The 16,525-nt window shown below is 37.8% G+C and overlaps 3 protein-coding genes across 3 annotated transcripts; 1 reads left to right on the top strand and 2 right to left on the bottom strand.

Annotated features, from left to right (window-relative positions):
• Positions 1–187: 187 nt before the first annotated feature.
• Positions 188–1,305, bottom strand: Cbr-lec-4 (the record flags this gene model as incomplete). The annotated part of the gene is made up of 4 exons (XM_002641951.1): positions 188–430; positions 480–969; positions 1,056–1,171; positions 1,303–1,305. 4 exons carry the CDS (start codon positions 1,303–1,305, stop codon positions 188–190), a joined length of 852 nt encoding a protein of 283 aa, XP_002641997.1.
• Positions 1,306–2,605: 1,300 nt separating this feature from the next.
• Positions 2,606–12,245, bottom strand: Cbr-acy-3 (the record flags this gene model as incomplete). The annotated part of the gene is made up of 13 exons (XM_045244114.1): positions 2,606–2,765; positions 2,821–3,286; positions 3,333–3,633; positions 3,684–4,036; positions 4,087–4,828; positions 5,154–5,249; positions 5,295–5,688; positions 5,742–5,873; positions 5,917–6,307; positions 6,912–7,026; positions 7,297–7,446; positions 11,606–11,972; positions 12,181–12,245. The coding sequence occupies 13 exons, from the start codon at positions 12,243–12,245 to the stop codon at positions 2,606–2,608; spliced, it is 3,732 nt and encodes a 1,243-aa protein (XP_045093957.1).
• Positions 12,246–16,264: 4,019 nt separating this feature from the next.
• On the top strand, positions 16,265–16,525 carry CBG09224 (the record flags this gene model as incomplete). The annotated part of the gene is made up of 2 exons (XM_002641954.1): positions 16,265–16,411; positions 16,457–16,525. 2 exons carry the CDS (start codon positions 16,265–16,267, stop codon positions 16,523–16,525), a joined length of 216 nt encoding a protein of 71 aa, XP_002642000.1.

Below are 16,525 nucleotides of genomic sequence, written 5' to 3'. Positions count from 1 at the left end.
AAAACGGGGACAATTTCATTTTAGGCATTTCTGTTCCGTCCAATTTATACTTCCGGACAGTTCTGATTTAGCACAGTTTTTAATTTGGAACCATTTTGATTTAGGAAATGTTCATTTTGCTACAGTTTCATTTTAGGAAATCTCCAATCCGTCGTACCACCTTTTGATCAGAAGATTATTCGATAATTTAGTGTGAGAACTCGATTCCGGTGACCTCAACCTCTCCGTCGATTCGGAGTCCGATGTAGTCACCGATTGGGTTTGGAGTGCGGTGTTGGAATGTTCCGAAGCGCTCACGATTGATGAAGATTTGGATCGAGAATTCTTCGTTGATGATGGTCAAATCGAATCCAACGTCCTTCTTGAATGGGAACTCTCCTTCACGCTCCTCGTTGTCCCAAAATCCATTACGGTGGGAGTTGCGAACAACCTGATATGATTTAACTTAAAAAAGAACTTTAATTGGAATTCAAACATACCACTTTCTCCTTCAGTCTTGGGTTGAAATGGAAGAGGACGTCCTGGTTGCGAGCGACCAAATCGAATGACCAACGATCACCCTTTGGAACTCCGTAGAGATGAATGCGTTGTCCTCGCTCGAGGTGTCCAGCTGGGAAAGCAGTCTCCCATGGCAATTTGTAGAATCGTCCTCCCCAGTGGATTCCGTTCAACGAGACCTCACCACGAACGGAGATGTACTCGATGGATTGGAATGGCAAACGGTGCTTGAATTCGTGAATCTTCCTATTGTCAGCAGAAATTTCGAAGCCCTCGTCGAGCACACGAATACGGAGATCGAAGTCTTGTCCAGCGTGGAATGGGATCGACTCGCGCTCTTCTTTTCCCCAAACACCGTTCTCGTAGCTGTTCATAATGACCTTCTTGTCCTTGAAATTGAGTTTCAAGTGAAGGATCACATTGGTATTCGGAGCGATGTCTCCACCTCCTTGAAGAAGATTGAACTCGGCACTGAAAATTATTAGTTTTTATAACTGGTAATTTTGATTGAATCTGATACTTTATTTAGTCGTTGAATTCTAAGGTTTTTTACTTACACGAGAGCTCCGTCATTGATTTTTCCGTGGACGTTCAGAGTTTGTCCAGCTTCGAGCGGCTGTCCAAGACGAGAAGTGTATGGAACTGGGAGTGGGGTGTCATTGTCATGAGAAGACTGGAAGCAGAGATAGATTTTGGAATGGGGTTTGGTGTTTTAGATTTTTATCGATTCTAAATCTCAACACCTATTAAACTAAGGAAACTTAAGCTTTCACATGACCCTACTTTCGTTAAAACCATGCTTACCATTTTTGATAACAATCGATGTAGAGTGTCAACAGCGAAAAGAATAACTTTGAGACAGTCGACCTAAAAAGTGGGTGGAGTTCAGTTGTGGACAAACAGATGTGAGATATAGCGGACGAAACGGAGAAATTAGAGAAGGCCAGAGAAAAATGCCTCTCGATAGAACAAGGACGCCGTCGGCTAGACGAGCGCCAAAAACCTAGAGAAAAAACAACACACAAAAGGTAAACAAGAGATGATGAGAGAAAGAGAGAGAGAGAGAGACTCGGAATGGGAACAGAGTTTGTGTTCTTTTGAATTTTGTGGAGGAGAGGTCTTCGAGGAGAGGCACCATCAGACAATAAAATTGTTTGGTTGGCCGACTGATGAAATCGAGGGGACGTGTGAGTAATCGGGAAGTGATGTTGATATTGTCATAAACTGGGATAACCCATAAAATAAGAAAATCTTCTCTAGATCTCTCACGGTTGTTTACACAAAAAGTACAGAAACCAATATCTGGCCATCCGAATTTTACGATGTGTTGGTGTCTTTATATAGAGGCACAAGAGACTGGCTTGTTTTGATGTTTGAACTCTTGTTCTTGTGAGCAACATATTGCTTTCTTTTCAATTTGGGTTTCAAGATTATTTTTTGAACATTGTTTACGGCAAACGAAGCTGAAAACAACAAAAAACATCATCATAAAAAAGCCGAATTTGAAACTGCCGCTATAAACAATGTGTGGTTTTGCGTCAGGTCTAATGCAAACCATAACCTAATTTGCGCAGATTCGCAAATTTTGAAAAGACCGTTGTTTCTTGCGAGTGAAGTGTGAAGCAGAGAGCATTGAAAAGCTTTGTAGTTGAAAAGTTACGTTGTCTCAGATGTCACTTCGTCCGTCAAGGTTCTCCGTCTCAATTTCAAATCTGTTTCAAAAAGTGACCCTGAGAAGATTGACTCACCCGGTTCTCCTTTCTTCTTCTTCTTCTCTGTATCTCTCTTTCGTTTTTTTGTCGGCAGTTCTCTGGGCCGCTGTTTTGTATTTATGGCGAAAAAAAGGATTTGAATGTATTTGGAAATTCAAATGTTCATTTGATTACAAGGTAATACAATACACCGTTTTTGAGAAAGAAGACGGTAATTTTAAATAATGAAACAGGTATACCGGGTAAAAAGAATTGGGGTTTGAAGGCAACAAGTTGAGCAAAATATTGGTACGCTTGTGTAGGTTACCCGTAGTTTCGATTTTAAAATTGGTAGGTTTTGAGAAAGGGATTAAAAAAAAGAGATTCAAAAGGAGATACTATATGAAAAGATGTGGCTAGTCCTGATCAATATCATCAAATGAGGCAAGTTGGAAATCTCCGAAATTGTTTCGAATGTCTCTTGAAAGAGCAGCCATTTCTTCGAGAGCTAGTCCTTCTACGTCACTTTGCATTTCATATTCATTCTCATAACCAATCGAGTGTGTCGACTTCCATCTGGAAAAATGTGTCATACCCAACAATAAAATTTCATGAATGTGCCGAAACTCACCTTATAGGATCTAGGTCAATACTTCCAGTCATACTACTGCATTGAGACTCCGTATCTCCATCAGCGGCATCTCGATGCCATCTTCGTGCCTCCTTCCTTCTTCTTTGTTTTTGCCTCGATTTTGAATTTCTTGAATGTGAAACCGAATTGGCATTAGATTCCACATCAGATATTGCTGCATCTGATTCTGCGTTATCGTATTCTGTATGGCACGCCGAAGACATTGCACGGTGCACTGATTTGACTGATCCAAAGTTGGAAGGGAATGGCTGATATTCAAGAGGTTTTACCTCTGCAAAATCTCCGAAAGCGTTCAATTCCTGGATCATTCTGTCAACACGATTCGCAGCTGCTTCAATTTGATTAATTTCTTCAGTTGACTGTTCATTGTCTGAATGTCCTTTCCGGAACAAACCAAATCCATTACGAAGTGAGTTTTTAGAAGACGGACGCCATCCACGACGACCTGAATTGATTTTTTTATTTTGCTGAAACATGATTCTTTCACTCACAATTATTCCTTCTATTTTCTCTGCTTGTAGTTGATCCATATTCAGCATCCGACATATCAGATCCTGATTGAATCCTTCTGTTTCGATAATCTTGTTCTGCAGACATAGCTCTAATATTCTGATGGATAGGTTCACGATATGGATCATAGTCGGAGTTCTTCATTACGAATCGATGATTTCTTTGTGCTTCTTTCATCAGTGCTGTTTCTGGAGTAATCCATTCCAGATCAGAATCCGTTTCAGCATCTCCGTCAATAGATCGGAGTTCTGAAGAGAACGAAGATGCCATAGAAGATGCCATCTGAAGAAGAATTCACATTAATTTCAGTATCAAGAATTAATTATTCTTACCTCCGACGTCTGTGTATCATACATTCTGGAATGGCATGCAAATTGTGCTTCCACCATTCCTTTTGTATGCCTCTCTTGCTCTTCTCGTGGCATTGTTGGAACTTCAACAGACACTTCACGAATTCCAGTTATCAATTCATAGGCATTCAGATTCAGAGCAACTTTAACTGGTTGCGAACTGAATCTCAGTGGACGTGGACGAAGAGCCAAAAAGACTTCTTCAGAAACTAAAGTTGTGTCATGTCCAGCTGCTTGCATCAGTGTTCTTGAACGATCCAAGGTCTCTCCAAAGATTTCATAACGTGGTTGATCAGTGTTAGTCACAACGGCAAGAGTACTTCCGCAGTCGACACCTGTCAAAAAATATATTGGGAAATATTATTATTTGATTGAAAGGACTCACCAATCTGAACATGGAATTCGTTCTCCACTGCAAACTGTGAAACACTAATGATAAAATGAGCAAGAGTGCTCAAAAGTTCTCCGATGGTCCAGGGAGTCTCATTCACATTTTGAGCAGCATCCGGTAAGAGGCCAACAGCAACTATATAAAAACGATTGGCACTCTTCACTTTTTCAACTCCCTTGTAATTGGAAATCGCTTGATCGAAATGAGAGAAAACGTAATTCAATCCATTGATTCCTGCGTCTCCTTCAAGATCAAATCCACTGACTGCAATGTAAGCAATTCCAACTGATTGATGGGAATGGTGCCAAACGTCTCCTGCTTTTTGAATGACTCCCGAAGCTACATGAGCTGGTACTAGATTCAAAAGCATTTGATTGTTCAAGTTGATCAATTTATCCTTCATTGAAGTTTCTTCAATTCCTTTCACAACTGCCAGAAAATCCAACCGGAGAAGTTTCTCACATCTTCTCGAATACACGAAAACAAGGGACGCCAGTGATACCAAAAAGCATGTGAGATCTAATTCAGTCATGAATTCTCGTGGTCCGAACTCTGCTGGTCGAGTCACATAGATTTGCAGTCCATAAGTGAGCAATGAAATCAGAAGAAGAGTCGCCAGAAATACAGATGGAAATCGGACAAAAACTGCTGTTGTGATAGTCCACATTGCAAATGAATAAGTCGAAAAGTGCGCTTTTTGACAAACATCCGGAGCATTTGGTTGTGGACATGAAAACTGAAATTAGTGAACATTATCATACAGAACTATTGAAAGTGGACTCCGATCAAAAATTTTCAAGCGTTAGAATAATCGAAAAGTTATGTATTTTCCGAATATTAGTTCGAAAAAATCCCTAGAATTCTCACTGCGCGGGAATTCAAAATCTCTTCCCTATTCACCATAATTTTTTCAAACTTCCAACTGAATTTCTCGGGTATTTCGGATCTTTTGAAGAATTTTTCGCAATAAAATTAGGAAAATACATAACATTCAAAGAATTTTAATTCAATAAAAATTTTTGGTCGGAGTGTCCTTTTGAGTTTTTTTTCAAAAAACTTACTGTATTAACAATTCCACAAACAAACAAAATCACAATGATCAAAACAATGCTAACTGCATGACCAGCTGATGTTCTAGTGATAAATTGAGAGAACGTCTGAAAATGTTTGTTTTCTTAATTATGGAAGTGTTTACAACTCACATGAAAATAATCAATGTAAAGCATGAGAAGAATGAAAAACATAATGGTCAAAGCACCAACAATCAGTGCTAAACTGGTGATAAGTCGAGGCATAACCAACATATGATAAATGCCATAAACTACCAAAAAGAATATTGAGATTGCAAGTGATGGAATGAACCAGTGATCTGTTTCTTTGTGATATTCAGCTTCCAATCCAGGATTTCGGAATCGCTGAGAAATTGATGAAATGATTGTTGAGTGTTCCACTTTTTCTTTTTTCATATCAAACTTTTCTTGACTCTTCTCCCCTTTTCTCTTCTTGTTTGTTCCCATTGTTTTTAGAGTTGGATTCATGGCGACGATGCTTTGGAGCACTCGGTTGACGGCTTGTGGTACAGTCACCAATGAGAATCTGAAAATTAAAAAATAATAATATTTGGTTGTCTGGAAACATAACTGATGTACCGTTTATTGATTGGGAACAATTCAGGAGATGGTAGATGTCCATAAAGTCTCCATCCAATAGGGCACTTTTCCAGCTCGAATTCGTTGCTGGTTCCCAAAAATCGACGAGTTTCATTCGACACGTAGACTCCTCTGAAAAATTCAAATTCTAGCAGTTTCCAGAAAACAAACATACGGTTCTGTGGCGTTGCTTTGCATCAGAAGGGCATTATCAAAAACTGATCCAATGACGTCATAATGCCACTTCGAGACACCAATAACTCCAGCAGTTATGGGTCCACTGTCAATTCCAATACAAACCGATACATCAGCAGTAGTTGCATCTCGAAATGAATTAATCAGTGTCTCAAGTTCCATGGCAAATCTGCATAGTTTTGCAGCATGTTGAGAGTCGATTCCAGGTATCGAGCAGACTGCAGTGATGCCTTCAGAAGCAACACGAGTACATCCATTGGCAGCGGCTAATCTCTCGATTCTGTTGTCTAATTCTTTTAGAACACGGGCGGCGTCAATTGAAGAGCATTGGGCGAGAACTGTTTCGAAACCAACGAGTCTTCCATATGCAACTGATACCTGAATTTTATTTTTTAGCGAATTTTCGATTTTCTGTTTTTTTGGCTTGCCTAATGCCTAAATTTCTAAATTTTCGAACTTCTGACTTTCTGAATTTTTAAATTTCCAAGTTTTCGAAAACCCGATTTTTGACTTTCTAAGCTTTTAATTTTCGAATTCACTAATTTCCGAGTTTCTGATTCACAGAATTTTAGAATTTTAGAATTTGAAAATTTCTGAATTTCTTTATTTCGAATTTACAGAATGTTTTGAATTGCGAATTAAAAAATTCAGTTTTTGAATTTCTTAAATTCCCAACTTTTAATTTTGCGAATTTCTAGGACATTAAGTACTTTTTTTCATGTTTCAAAATTTCGAAAAGTCATTAATTCAAAATTTAGGGAGATTTAAGAATTCAGAAATTTTGGAAAGTGGAAAAATCTGAAATTTGAAATTCGAGTCACAAACTGAGAAACTAGGAGATTGAGACCCCGGTGGGGGGGGGGGGGGCGTAAACCGATGGTACAAAACATTTGAAAGCCTAAAAACTTTATTCAGGTTCGCAACATTTTCCATAACAAACTGTGGGAAGCTACAGTAACCCGAATTTTTTCTCACGTTTATGGCTTACCTGTGAATATGTCTCATTGTACAGATGTGGTTTGTAGAGTGTTATCTGGTGTCTCGCTTGATTGATAAGGTGAAACGGAAGGAAGGATGAGAGAAGTTTATTCTGAAACAAGTCCCTTTTCCAAATTTAGTTCATGTCATGTCCCACTCCCCACATAATACTTGTAATATGATACTCCCACTTTCAAACATAATCTTTCCCAATCAAAACACTCCAATTTCGGTTCCCCAGTTCTATTCATTCTTTTGTGTTCGTACAGTCCGTATTTGCAAATGACTGCGCAATGCGCATTTGACACGTCTCGTGTGTCTTTTGACGCCTTTTCTGTTTGCTCCTTTCCCCAATCTTCAGCCAAATACAACATCAACTTACCAGACGATTGCTTTGGAACTCGGCTGTTGTTTCGGCTTCCGATGAGTTTCTCGCTGACAAGAAGGCGTTCCGAGCAAGACGATCAGCGGAGGAGCAGAGATAGATTCCAGTGAAGTTTGTCCAGATATGGACGACGATTATAGCAAGCAACTGAAAAGATGAGGAACGTTATGAAGCTGTGATTAAGATAATCATAAATTCAGACTTCATGATTTCAGAAATCTGATGTATTTTTCGAAACATCGTCGAATCCCTGATACTCAATTTCCTTTCTCGTCCCCCTTTCAGTTTAATATCCATTGTTCATTGACCCGTATTATGTGTGCACTTAAAATTTGCTCCCTACTTCTGTGTATTTTTGAAAAAAATCTACTGGTTCAGTGAGTCTCTGATTTGAGAAATGGGTTGGTTACACTTTGTGCTCTCTGAGTAGAAGAAGTAGCACGTTGTAAACTCAAGAGAGAGTGGGTATCGAGTTGTGAAATAGTGGGGATAGAAGTGATCAGAGAGGAAGATTTACCGCAAAATGGGACACATTCAGAATGGGATGGGAGACACGTGGCAAGGTAGCGGTCCAGAGAGAAAGTAGTTCAGGTTTTTATGGGATGGGTAAGGATCAAATGCATTCAAAGATTGAGAGAAACAATTTCAAAAGAAAGAGCCGATGTTGCAATTTAGAGAAAATATACTGTAAACTTTGAGCCCTTATATCTCATTTACTGTACAAGGTATCAAAAAGTGACGAACTGGCAAAATGTTTGTCATATTATCAAAAACGTTTTGTTAATTGGTAGCTTTTTGATATCTTTTACAGCAACCGAGATAAATTGGTTCAAACTATACTGGCTCAAACTGACGGTTTGTGGCATAACATAAGAGTGTTTACGGTGGTTGATAAAAAGAGCGGAATCTGAAAAGTGTTGCTTAATAACCAAAATTTAACATTCAGCCTTGCGAAATTCCATAGTTCTAAAGAAATATTTTATTCTTACAATAGCTTAGAAGAATCCATAAAGATTCAATAGGTTTTCAGAATTACCTTTTTTGCTCTAACAGAAGCTCACCGTATACGTACACTTTGAGCTCAATTACCTAGGTTTTTTCAGAAGATATAAAAAATATGTCAACTAATAAAATAATGGTAACATTATGATACATGATTTGTCTTTTTTGATAGCTTTCGAAAGAACCAAAGTTGACGGTTTGGGTGGGCTTCTATTATATCAAATACGGTAGATCTCTTTTTTTGAAATTGGGCGTCTCAACTGAAGTTTTTTTTTTAATTTTATAAGGCTTCATTTCTGCATTCTTTTCGCCTTTCCTCTACAAATCCTTGCAAGTTTTCCCACAACCAAACTTTCCCAATAAAATTCTACTGACTGTCTCTCTCTCTCTCTCTCCCTTTTTTTCACTTCTTTGCTTTTTTCACTTCCAATCCAACCCAATAAATCTCTCATCGTTCTTCACCTGTTCTTCCTCTCCTTATCTTCTTCTTTTCTTCTCGCCGATTGAAATCGAGAAGGAGAGAAGAGAGATCGGTTAGGAGCTGCTACAAGTGTAACTCCCCTCTCGTCTGTCTTCAAAGTGATTAACAGCAAAGAACAGAAGAGATAAGCAGAAGAAAAAGAAAAAGATCAGGAAGATACCACTACCATCACTTTTCGTTTTTCTGTGTGAAAAAAGTGAAAAAAGATTGTAAAACAAAACGACAGGCACCCATATATTTCTGTTGCGTTTAGAAAGAGCAATGAAATTTGAAGATGAATGGATTGGTCCCTGTCTCCTGTCAGGTGGTGTTGAAATGTTTAGGCTGGTGAGAAGGGAAAAACTATTTTTCGTTTCCTGAAGAACACCTAAACTTTTGATGGTCCTTTTGTCCATCAGCTGACAGCCACGAGAACACGTGGGGGAAGAAGAAAGAGAAGATTCTAGAACTTTTTGTGTTTACAGTCTGACTTTAATTGGTTACTGTAATTGTTATAGTTTGAAATTGGAAGAGGGGGACTGTAATTGAAAAGAAGGAATTACGAGAAATCCTAGAAGAAACAATAGAAATGAGAATAGAAAAAAACGTTAGTAGTTGGCAGAGATGTCCGGAATTACTTTTTTGAGAAACGGAACCCGGAATAGCAATAATTTTCCGGAATCCGGAATACGGAATGAGGACAAAATATTTTTCACGGAATCCGGAATCCGGACAACTCTAGTAGTTGGGCAAATTTCAGATTACTGTAGGAGACATTGATGTTCGGGATGGCCTTTTCGAAATTTCCCGGATTGCCAAAAACTCCGATTTTTAACATTTCGAAATTTCGGAATTCAGGGAAATATTTCCATTTTTACTATTTTGGAATCCCACTTTCCCGCCACAAAAACTCAAAAATTTGACAAAGTGGTTTCGTTAACGCTAATAAAAGAATTCAAGTAATTCCACTCAAGACCAGGTAACAGATTTTCCGCGTGCGTCTTTGATATATCGTAGTCCAAAAAGCTCTAATTCTGGAAAGAAAATCGGTGCTTTGGAATAATTCCGGTCGGAATTTGCGGAGTACGCGGAATTCAGAATTCCATTCCAGACATCCCCGTAGGAAAAAATATCTAGTGTTCAATTAACATAATTACACCCAACAACTTACTTAAATTATTATTCAGAGTCCTTCCCATTTTTTCTATACTTCCCCTACTAATCCATGCTACATTTTCTTTTTCTATTTTTCATTGTCCTTGCCTTTTTCTTCTTTTTATTCAACTTTTCTTCCATATGCTCTTCCTGTCATAAGTTTGACACGTCTGTCGGGTTATTCTGCGCATTCCAAAGGAGACACATGAGAGTAGTAGCTCGTCACACATTTTTGATAAATGCCCCCTTCTTTTGTGACCCAACTTCTTCTTTTTCTTCTGTCGCCATATCTCAGAGTTCGATCTCTTTGAGAATGACCCCTTGAAGAAGTTTCGAATGCGACAAAATATGGGACATTTTCTCTCTTTTTCAGAAAACAGAGGAAAAATGTAAACCATGAAAAGACATCAAAATAATATTTCATGTTTTCACTACACTACTCTGTTTTTTTCTTCATTTCGATCATTCAAAACCTCCAGTTTCCAAACCGAAACCGCCAAAGGAAAGGGGGTTTTATTTGCGGAAACAAAGAAGAAGAAAAAAGAGAGATCGAGAAGAATTAACCGGAAAAAACACCAAAACTACATAGGAAAACTAATCGATTCCCTTTTCATTAGAGGTCCTGTATACGAAAAAACGGAAATTGTATGGGGAAGAAAATAGATTCGCAAAGATTCGTATTTTTAGAGATGAGCACAAGATGAGCATCCGATTACAAGGGATTACTGTAGCTGGGCTTTAAGGGCTTCGGAAGCGCTGAATTCGATCCTAAATATTCCAATTCAACATATTTATTTTAAAATATTCATGGTTTCAAGGATTTCCTAAATTTCAAGATTAACAGAACTTCAGAATTTCAGAACTTCAAAAATTCAAGATATCAGAAATTTAGAATTTACGAATTTCAGAACTTTAGGATTTCAGAATTTCAAGATTTCACATTACGAGATTACAGAAATTCCAGATTTCAGAATTACAAGATCTCAGAATTTCAAGGTTTCAGAGCTTCAGAATTTCAATAATTCAAAGTTTCAGAAAACGTTTTCCTCGGATTCACAAAAATTTCCCGATTTCCAATCCTTAACTTATACACCTATCGCTTATCGTAGTTAATTTCCTAGTGGGGTTTTCATTTGTTTGGCGCCTGTGTTGATATGGCATTCGACATTGTACACTTTTCCCACGTATATTATTTCGTTTCTCTCTCTGGGTCTCTTCGTCTTACACACTATTTCATCTGATTCTTTCACCGCGCCTATCAATCAAAAAACAATATAAATATGCGATCCGATGCAGAGATAATCGAGGAGGAGATGAAGAAAAAGAGGGAGGATATGCCATCAACGATTTCTCTCTTTTATCACTTCCAATGAGAAGTGAATGAAAAGAGGAAGAAATATGAATACGAAACCAATTAGCCTACATCTAGTTTTCATTTTTCTTTTCATCCTTCCCCCATTTTATGGGTCATATTGATGAAAGAAATGAAATGAAGTGTGTAGTTGGAAAGTGCATTCGAATGTGGCAATTATATTCGATGAGGCACATAAAAACTAGGCAAAAGTAGGCGAAACGATAGAAGAATAACAATGCAGAAGTTTGTGATAAAATAACGAGAGGAAAATTGCACCTATTCGGGAACATAATGATAGTGTGAAAAGAGAGAAAATGATAATCAAATATACTTACCTCATTTGTGTGCAGTGGCTCAACGAACAGCAGAAATGAGCATGTTTGAACGATTGAAATCAATGTTGAAGTTGCCAGAATAACGTAGAAAGGAAGAGAAAAGAAGGCGTACAATGAGAATACTGCCAGAACAGCAGGGAATAAAGATTCGTAACCGGGAAGGGAGAAGATGACGTCTAGCAGTAGAACAATACCAGCAAGAATTTGGAAAGCGGTGATACGAAGTGGACGGAGCACATTGAATATGATGGTTACTGTAGAGAGAAGAAGTATTGCAGCTGTCCAAAGAGCATAGAATCCAGGGATGTGGCCAAGTGTTCGAAGGAATGCAGAACCAGATGTTACGAAGAGTACTATTCGGATAAGTCTGGAAAAATTATCAAATTATTACTGTTTTTTTTTTTCGAAATTGAACACTTTTAGAATTCGAAATGATGTCAGCATTCCAAATCCCTAAAATGTTTCAAAATCCTAGATACTAATCTCTCTCAAGTTCTCACACGATTCTACCAAGATTCCCATAAAACTTCTTTCCCATCACCTTCAAATATCTTCTTCTTCTTTTGATTACCCACCTGGCACTAGCCGTATGCCTCCAGTTCAGGTAGGACTGTTCCAGCCATTCACTGGAGAATCCCATGGAACTGACGACCTGGATGACCACAGGTTTGATCTGAAATTAGGATGGTTTTTTTGGGATCAAGATGAAAGAGGATCAGTGGTTCAGGTATCGGTGATTGAGATGACACACACTAGCACACACAAAAATGAAGGAGAAGCTTGAAGAGAGAAAGAGAGGGAGAGAGAGATAGAGAGACAGAGAGAAGAAGGTCTAAGAAGTGACCGATGGAAGAGAGTAGAAGGCGCGCGCCACCACCCTGGAGGGTGTCCCCGCCCCTTGACTGTGACCTGTCTGTCGTCTCGCAACCGAATTGAACTGTCTAATACTTTGGGTTATCTGTATGAATGTCTGCGTGTCTCTCGATCAAACACTATTTCTCTATGGATGCTGATTGAATGAGAGACAGAGGTGCACTACGCGGGTTTCATTTCTCTCTGTCTCCCGCCGGGAACAGAAGCCTTTGAGGAACGGAAAGAGAAACCGCCAGGATGATATGTACAAGTGAAGAGGGGAACCAAAGAGCAGGAAGAAGTCAGAAATTGGGCAAACACTCGGATATTTGGAAAAAAACGGATTGGATTACTGAGAGAGAAGGAGGAAGTCAGCCAATTTGTAGGTATCAAGTGGTGCCAAATGTTTTGGCAAATGCAACCTAAAGTCGTTTAATAATTGAACTATTGGTTTGATTGAGTATAATAGGAACTTAATTTATCATAAAAACGAATAGCAAAGTTTGAAAACTCATTAAAATCACTTAAAGAAAAATATAGACGTTCACTATCTCTCCCACCGAACTGAAGTTTGAAAAACGTCGGAAATTGAGTGAAAGAATAGGGTGTGAAGTAGATTTGCAACGAGTGAACGAAACGATGAACAACACACTTTGTCTTCTCAATTCACTTGGACCAGATGCTCCAAGGGGCAGTCAAAGGGACCACAAGATGTGCTCTTTTGACTTTTATTGTTAATGAACTGTGTTTGAACAATCGGATTCAATGGGAGAATTCAGAATGAATCTTGGAACTATATTTCACTTTTCAGAACGATGAGTCTTTGAGAATGAGGAACTACAGTATTGGACATAATGACAGTGACAATTTTTGTTTAAAATGACCAGATTGAAAGCTCTCAACAATTCAGAAACAATCCGTATATTTAGTGTAACTTTTTAGTTTCAAATTTCCGCAAAACAGGATTTACGGTAGCTCTTAAATAAGTTTAAGTTTTTTTTAAAGTTAGTGGGAGTTTCAGAAAATGGCAGAATGTTCCAGGCTTTGTTAAGAATAAAACAAAAGTTCCAAGTCGGGGTTCAGTGAAATTTCGTGTGTGATTGTGTATAAGTTAGGGGATTCTTAAGCTATAAACTCTAGTCTTGAGATCTAATCAGAATTTTGGAAAGTTATTGAAGAAGATCGAGGAATGTGAAATTCAAAAAGTGAGAAATGTTCCTGTTCTAATATTCATTGAATCCGAAGTTCGAAAATTAGGAAATAAGTAAACTCGAAAATTCAGAAGTTCGGAAAACCAAATAATCGAAGTTTCGAAAACTTGGAAGTTCAAAAATTCAGAAGAGAGATAGTAAACTAATCTGATATTAATTGTCCGAAATGCGCTTGTTCCCATCTCATTCTTTGAAATCTGTGTTTTCCAAGCAAGTATAGAATATTCGTGGCAGATGTTCTCCAGCAGGAAAATTGGCAATTTATACAAAATCCTGCATAAAAAAGACCGAAAAACAAGAAAAGAAAAACTATTAAACTTTTTGAGTCTCACATTTTTTAAACCAATTTTCAGACTCAAAATACTAACGAGTCAGCTAAGTTAAATTATCGCCAACCGAACCAATAAAACATCTGAATTCGTCTTTCTCTTTATTCTCTTTTTTCTCATTCCTTCCCCTAACTCTTCTTTTTCTTCTTCGGTGCAATAAAGTATATTTCCTGGCTAGAAGATTCCAGAAGAACCTCCGCTAATTTTCATGTGTATCGGAGGATACTAAAATTGCTCAAAAGAAAAGTAAAAGAAGGGAAAATTGAGATTCCTAGTGACACCAAATGGTGATGCTAGGAGTACAAATCGTTTGGAAAAAGCCAACTTTTGTTCTCTTTTTCCTCTCGAACGCTAAAAAGGAAAAAGAAAGAAAAATGGAAAAAAAAGCGATCTCATAAAAAACGAAAAGAAAGCTCTTCTCCTTTTCATCATTTGTTGTTCGGTGAGGACCAAAAACGGGAAGGGCTTCGAAACGAAGAAGAAGAAAAGGATGTGTCCCTCCGTTTACGCCAATTTAGGTAATGCCCAAATGCTGTGTGTTCGTTGAAAACTATCGGAGAAAAAGAAGAAGACACCATCCGAGAAGAAATTAAATTCGCCTTCCAATTCTGTTTACCTTCTGGTCCATTTCCCTTTTTTTGTCCTCACTATTCTTGTTTCTTTTTAAAGATTTTTTTGGGTCTAAATCCAATAAGGGTTTCGAACTATTATACTTAGTTAGAAATAAACTTTCCGAGTTTAAAACTTTTGCTTATCTGTTTGGGAAAGTTAGCATCTTCAAAACGATTGCATAGGCTCTGAGAAAATCTTACTAGTTCGCTTTTTTAAAGCTTTATCAAATATCCAAAGTTTATCACAGAGGAAACCCTAGATCCATTTTTCATATCCTAGTGGATACCGATTTTTATCAAAATCTTGAAGCTATCATCGGGATGGGTACTAAATAAGTTTTTCAACATTGTGAGGGACAAATAGAACTGTGAATAGTGATGCACTGATTACAGGATTGAGCAAAATTACCCGAAATTATAAACAAAGGGTATAGCTTCAGACAGAAATGTATTGGAAGCACAAGAATTGGTAGAAAATTAGTTTTACATTTGTTTCAAAGCTACTGAAATTTTCAAAGCGATTCCTCAAGTGTATTATGCTTATCGAAAAATATTGTTATGCTTATCGAAAAATGAACTGCGTAATGTTTCTTGTGGTTTTAATGATAAAGCAATTTTGACAAGCGATAACTCAGCTCGAAGTTGATCAATCAATCTGAAACTAGGCCTACTTATGTGTTATTTGATTTTGAGCTCTTCAAATTTTAGCTCAGTGCAAACTTTAGTCCGGATATTTATGCGTCACCCTGTATTAGATTGCAAAGTGAGAAAACAAAATGTTGAAATATTGAGACTTCAATCAAATGAAATCGAAAAACACAGTTCAAAATATTCTATTGGATATTTTCTATCATATACTCCTACACCACCCAGTCGAATCGTCCTCCAGTTATGGATTCATCCATGTATAATAATTGGCTTACTATCCTTCCATCCCCCTCCTTCTCTCCATTTCTATTCCTCATAATAGTATTTTCAATGGGTAAGCAGATCGAGTTTTGTAATTATATGGTACAATCAACAAAATAAATAAAAGACGAACAATCAGAGAAAACATGAACTCAATCATCGTTGAAAGTGGCAATTAGAAATCTTTTATGAGACCAAATACTTCAATTCGTCTGATTTTTCCCCGAAAATCTGTTTTCTGAAATTTGAATTTCTCGAAGAGTGTCGTCTTGATTTTATCTCGCGAGTTGTTCAGTTACATCCGTTCAGCTTTGTTTCGCAAAAAAATCTAAACTAAAATATTCGGCAACAGAAATTCCGGTCGTTTAAAAATGTAGAATTGTCCAAGGATATTCTGAAAAGAGAGGAAATGGATCAATTTGTGTCTGCAGTAGATGCGATAAAGGTGGAAACATTCCATTTCGATCCGTTCCCCATGCTGCTGGAAAACTTATCAAAGGACGATTCTTTAAATTTCAATCTGCCACCTGTTCTTGTGAAACCTGATCTTATGAAATTCTTATCGTATCAAGTTTGTTTTCACCCACAATATTTACCTTTTCGTTCCGTTTTTTAGGAACATCCGCAAATAAAAATTAACCTTCCGTCAATATTTTTGTGTTACAAGATGCTGTCATAATGCTTATCAATACCAAGTCGGTTACTATAAAAGCTCTCAACTGGTACTGAACATCAGAAAGTCTCAAAATGTCTTCCTTCAAACTCTTCTGCCTCATCGCTATTCTTCTTGTCTCGGTTTCTGAAATTTCTGGACAAGATCTTCATTCTTGTACCATGATGGATACAAACCCTCAAGCTGCTAGAGCTGCATGCATTGCCAGCTGTGCTCTTCAGGTATAAGATATTCCAGGAGGATTTCGTAGATAAAATATTTTCCAGCGTTGCTCAACTGGATACTGTGAGAAAAGAGGAAACCGTCCAACTTGTGTCTGCAGCAGATGCACTTAA

Source organism: Caenorhabditis briggsae, assembly GCF_000004555.2.
Source record: "Caenorhabditis briggsae complete genome, chrIII, whole genome shotgun sequence".
In the NCBI taxonomy this organism is placed as follows: domain Eukaryota; kingdom Metazoa; phylum Nematoda; class Chromadorea; order Rhabditida; family Rhabditidae; genus Caenorhabditis; species Caenorhabditis briggsae.
This window is presented reverse-complemented; position numbering and strand designations above follow the sequence as displayed.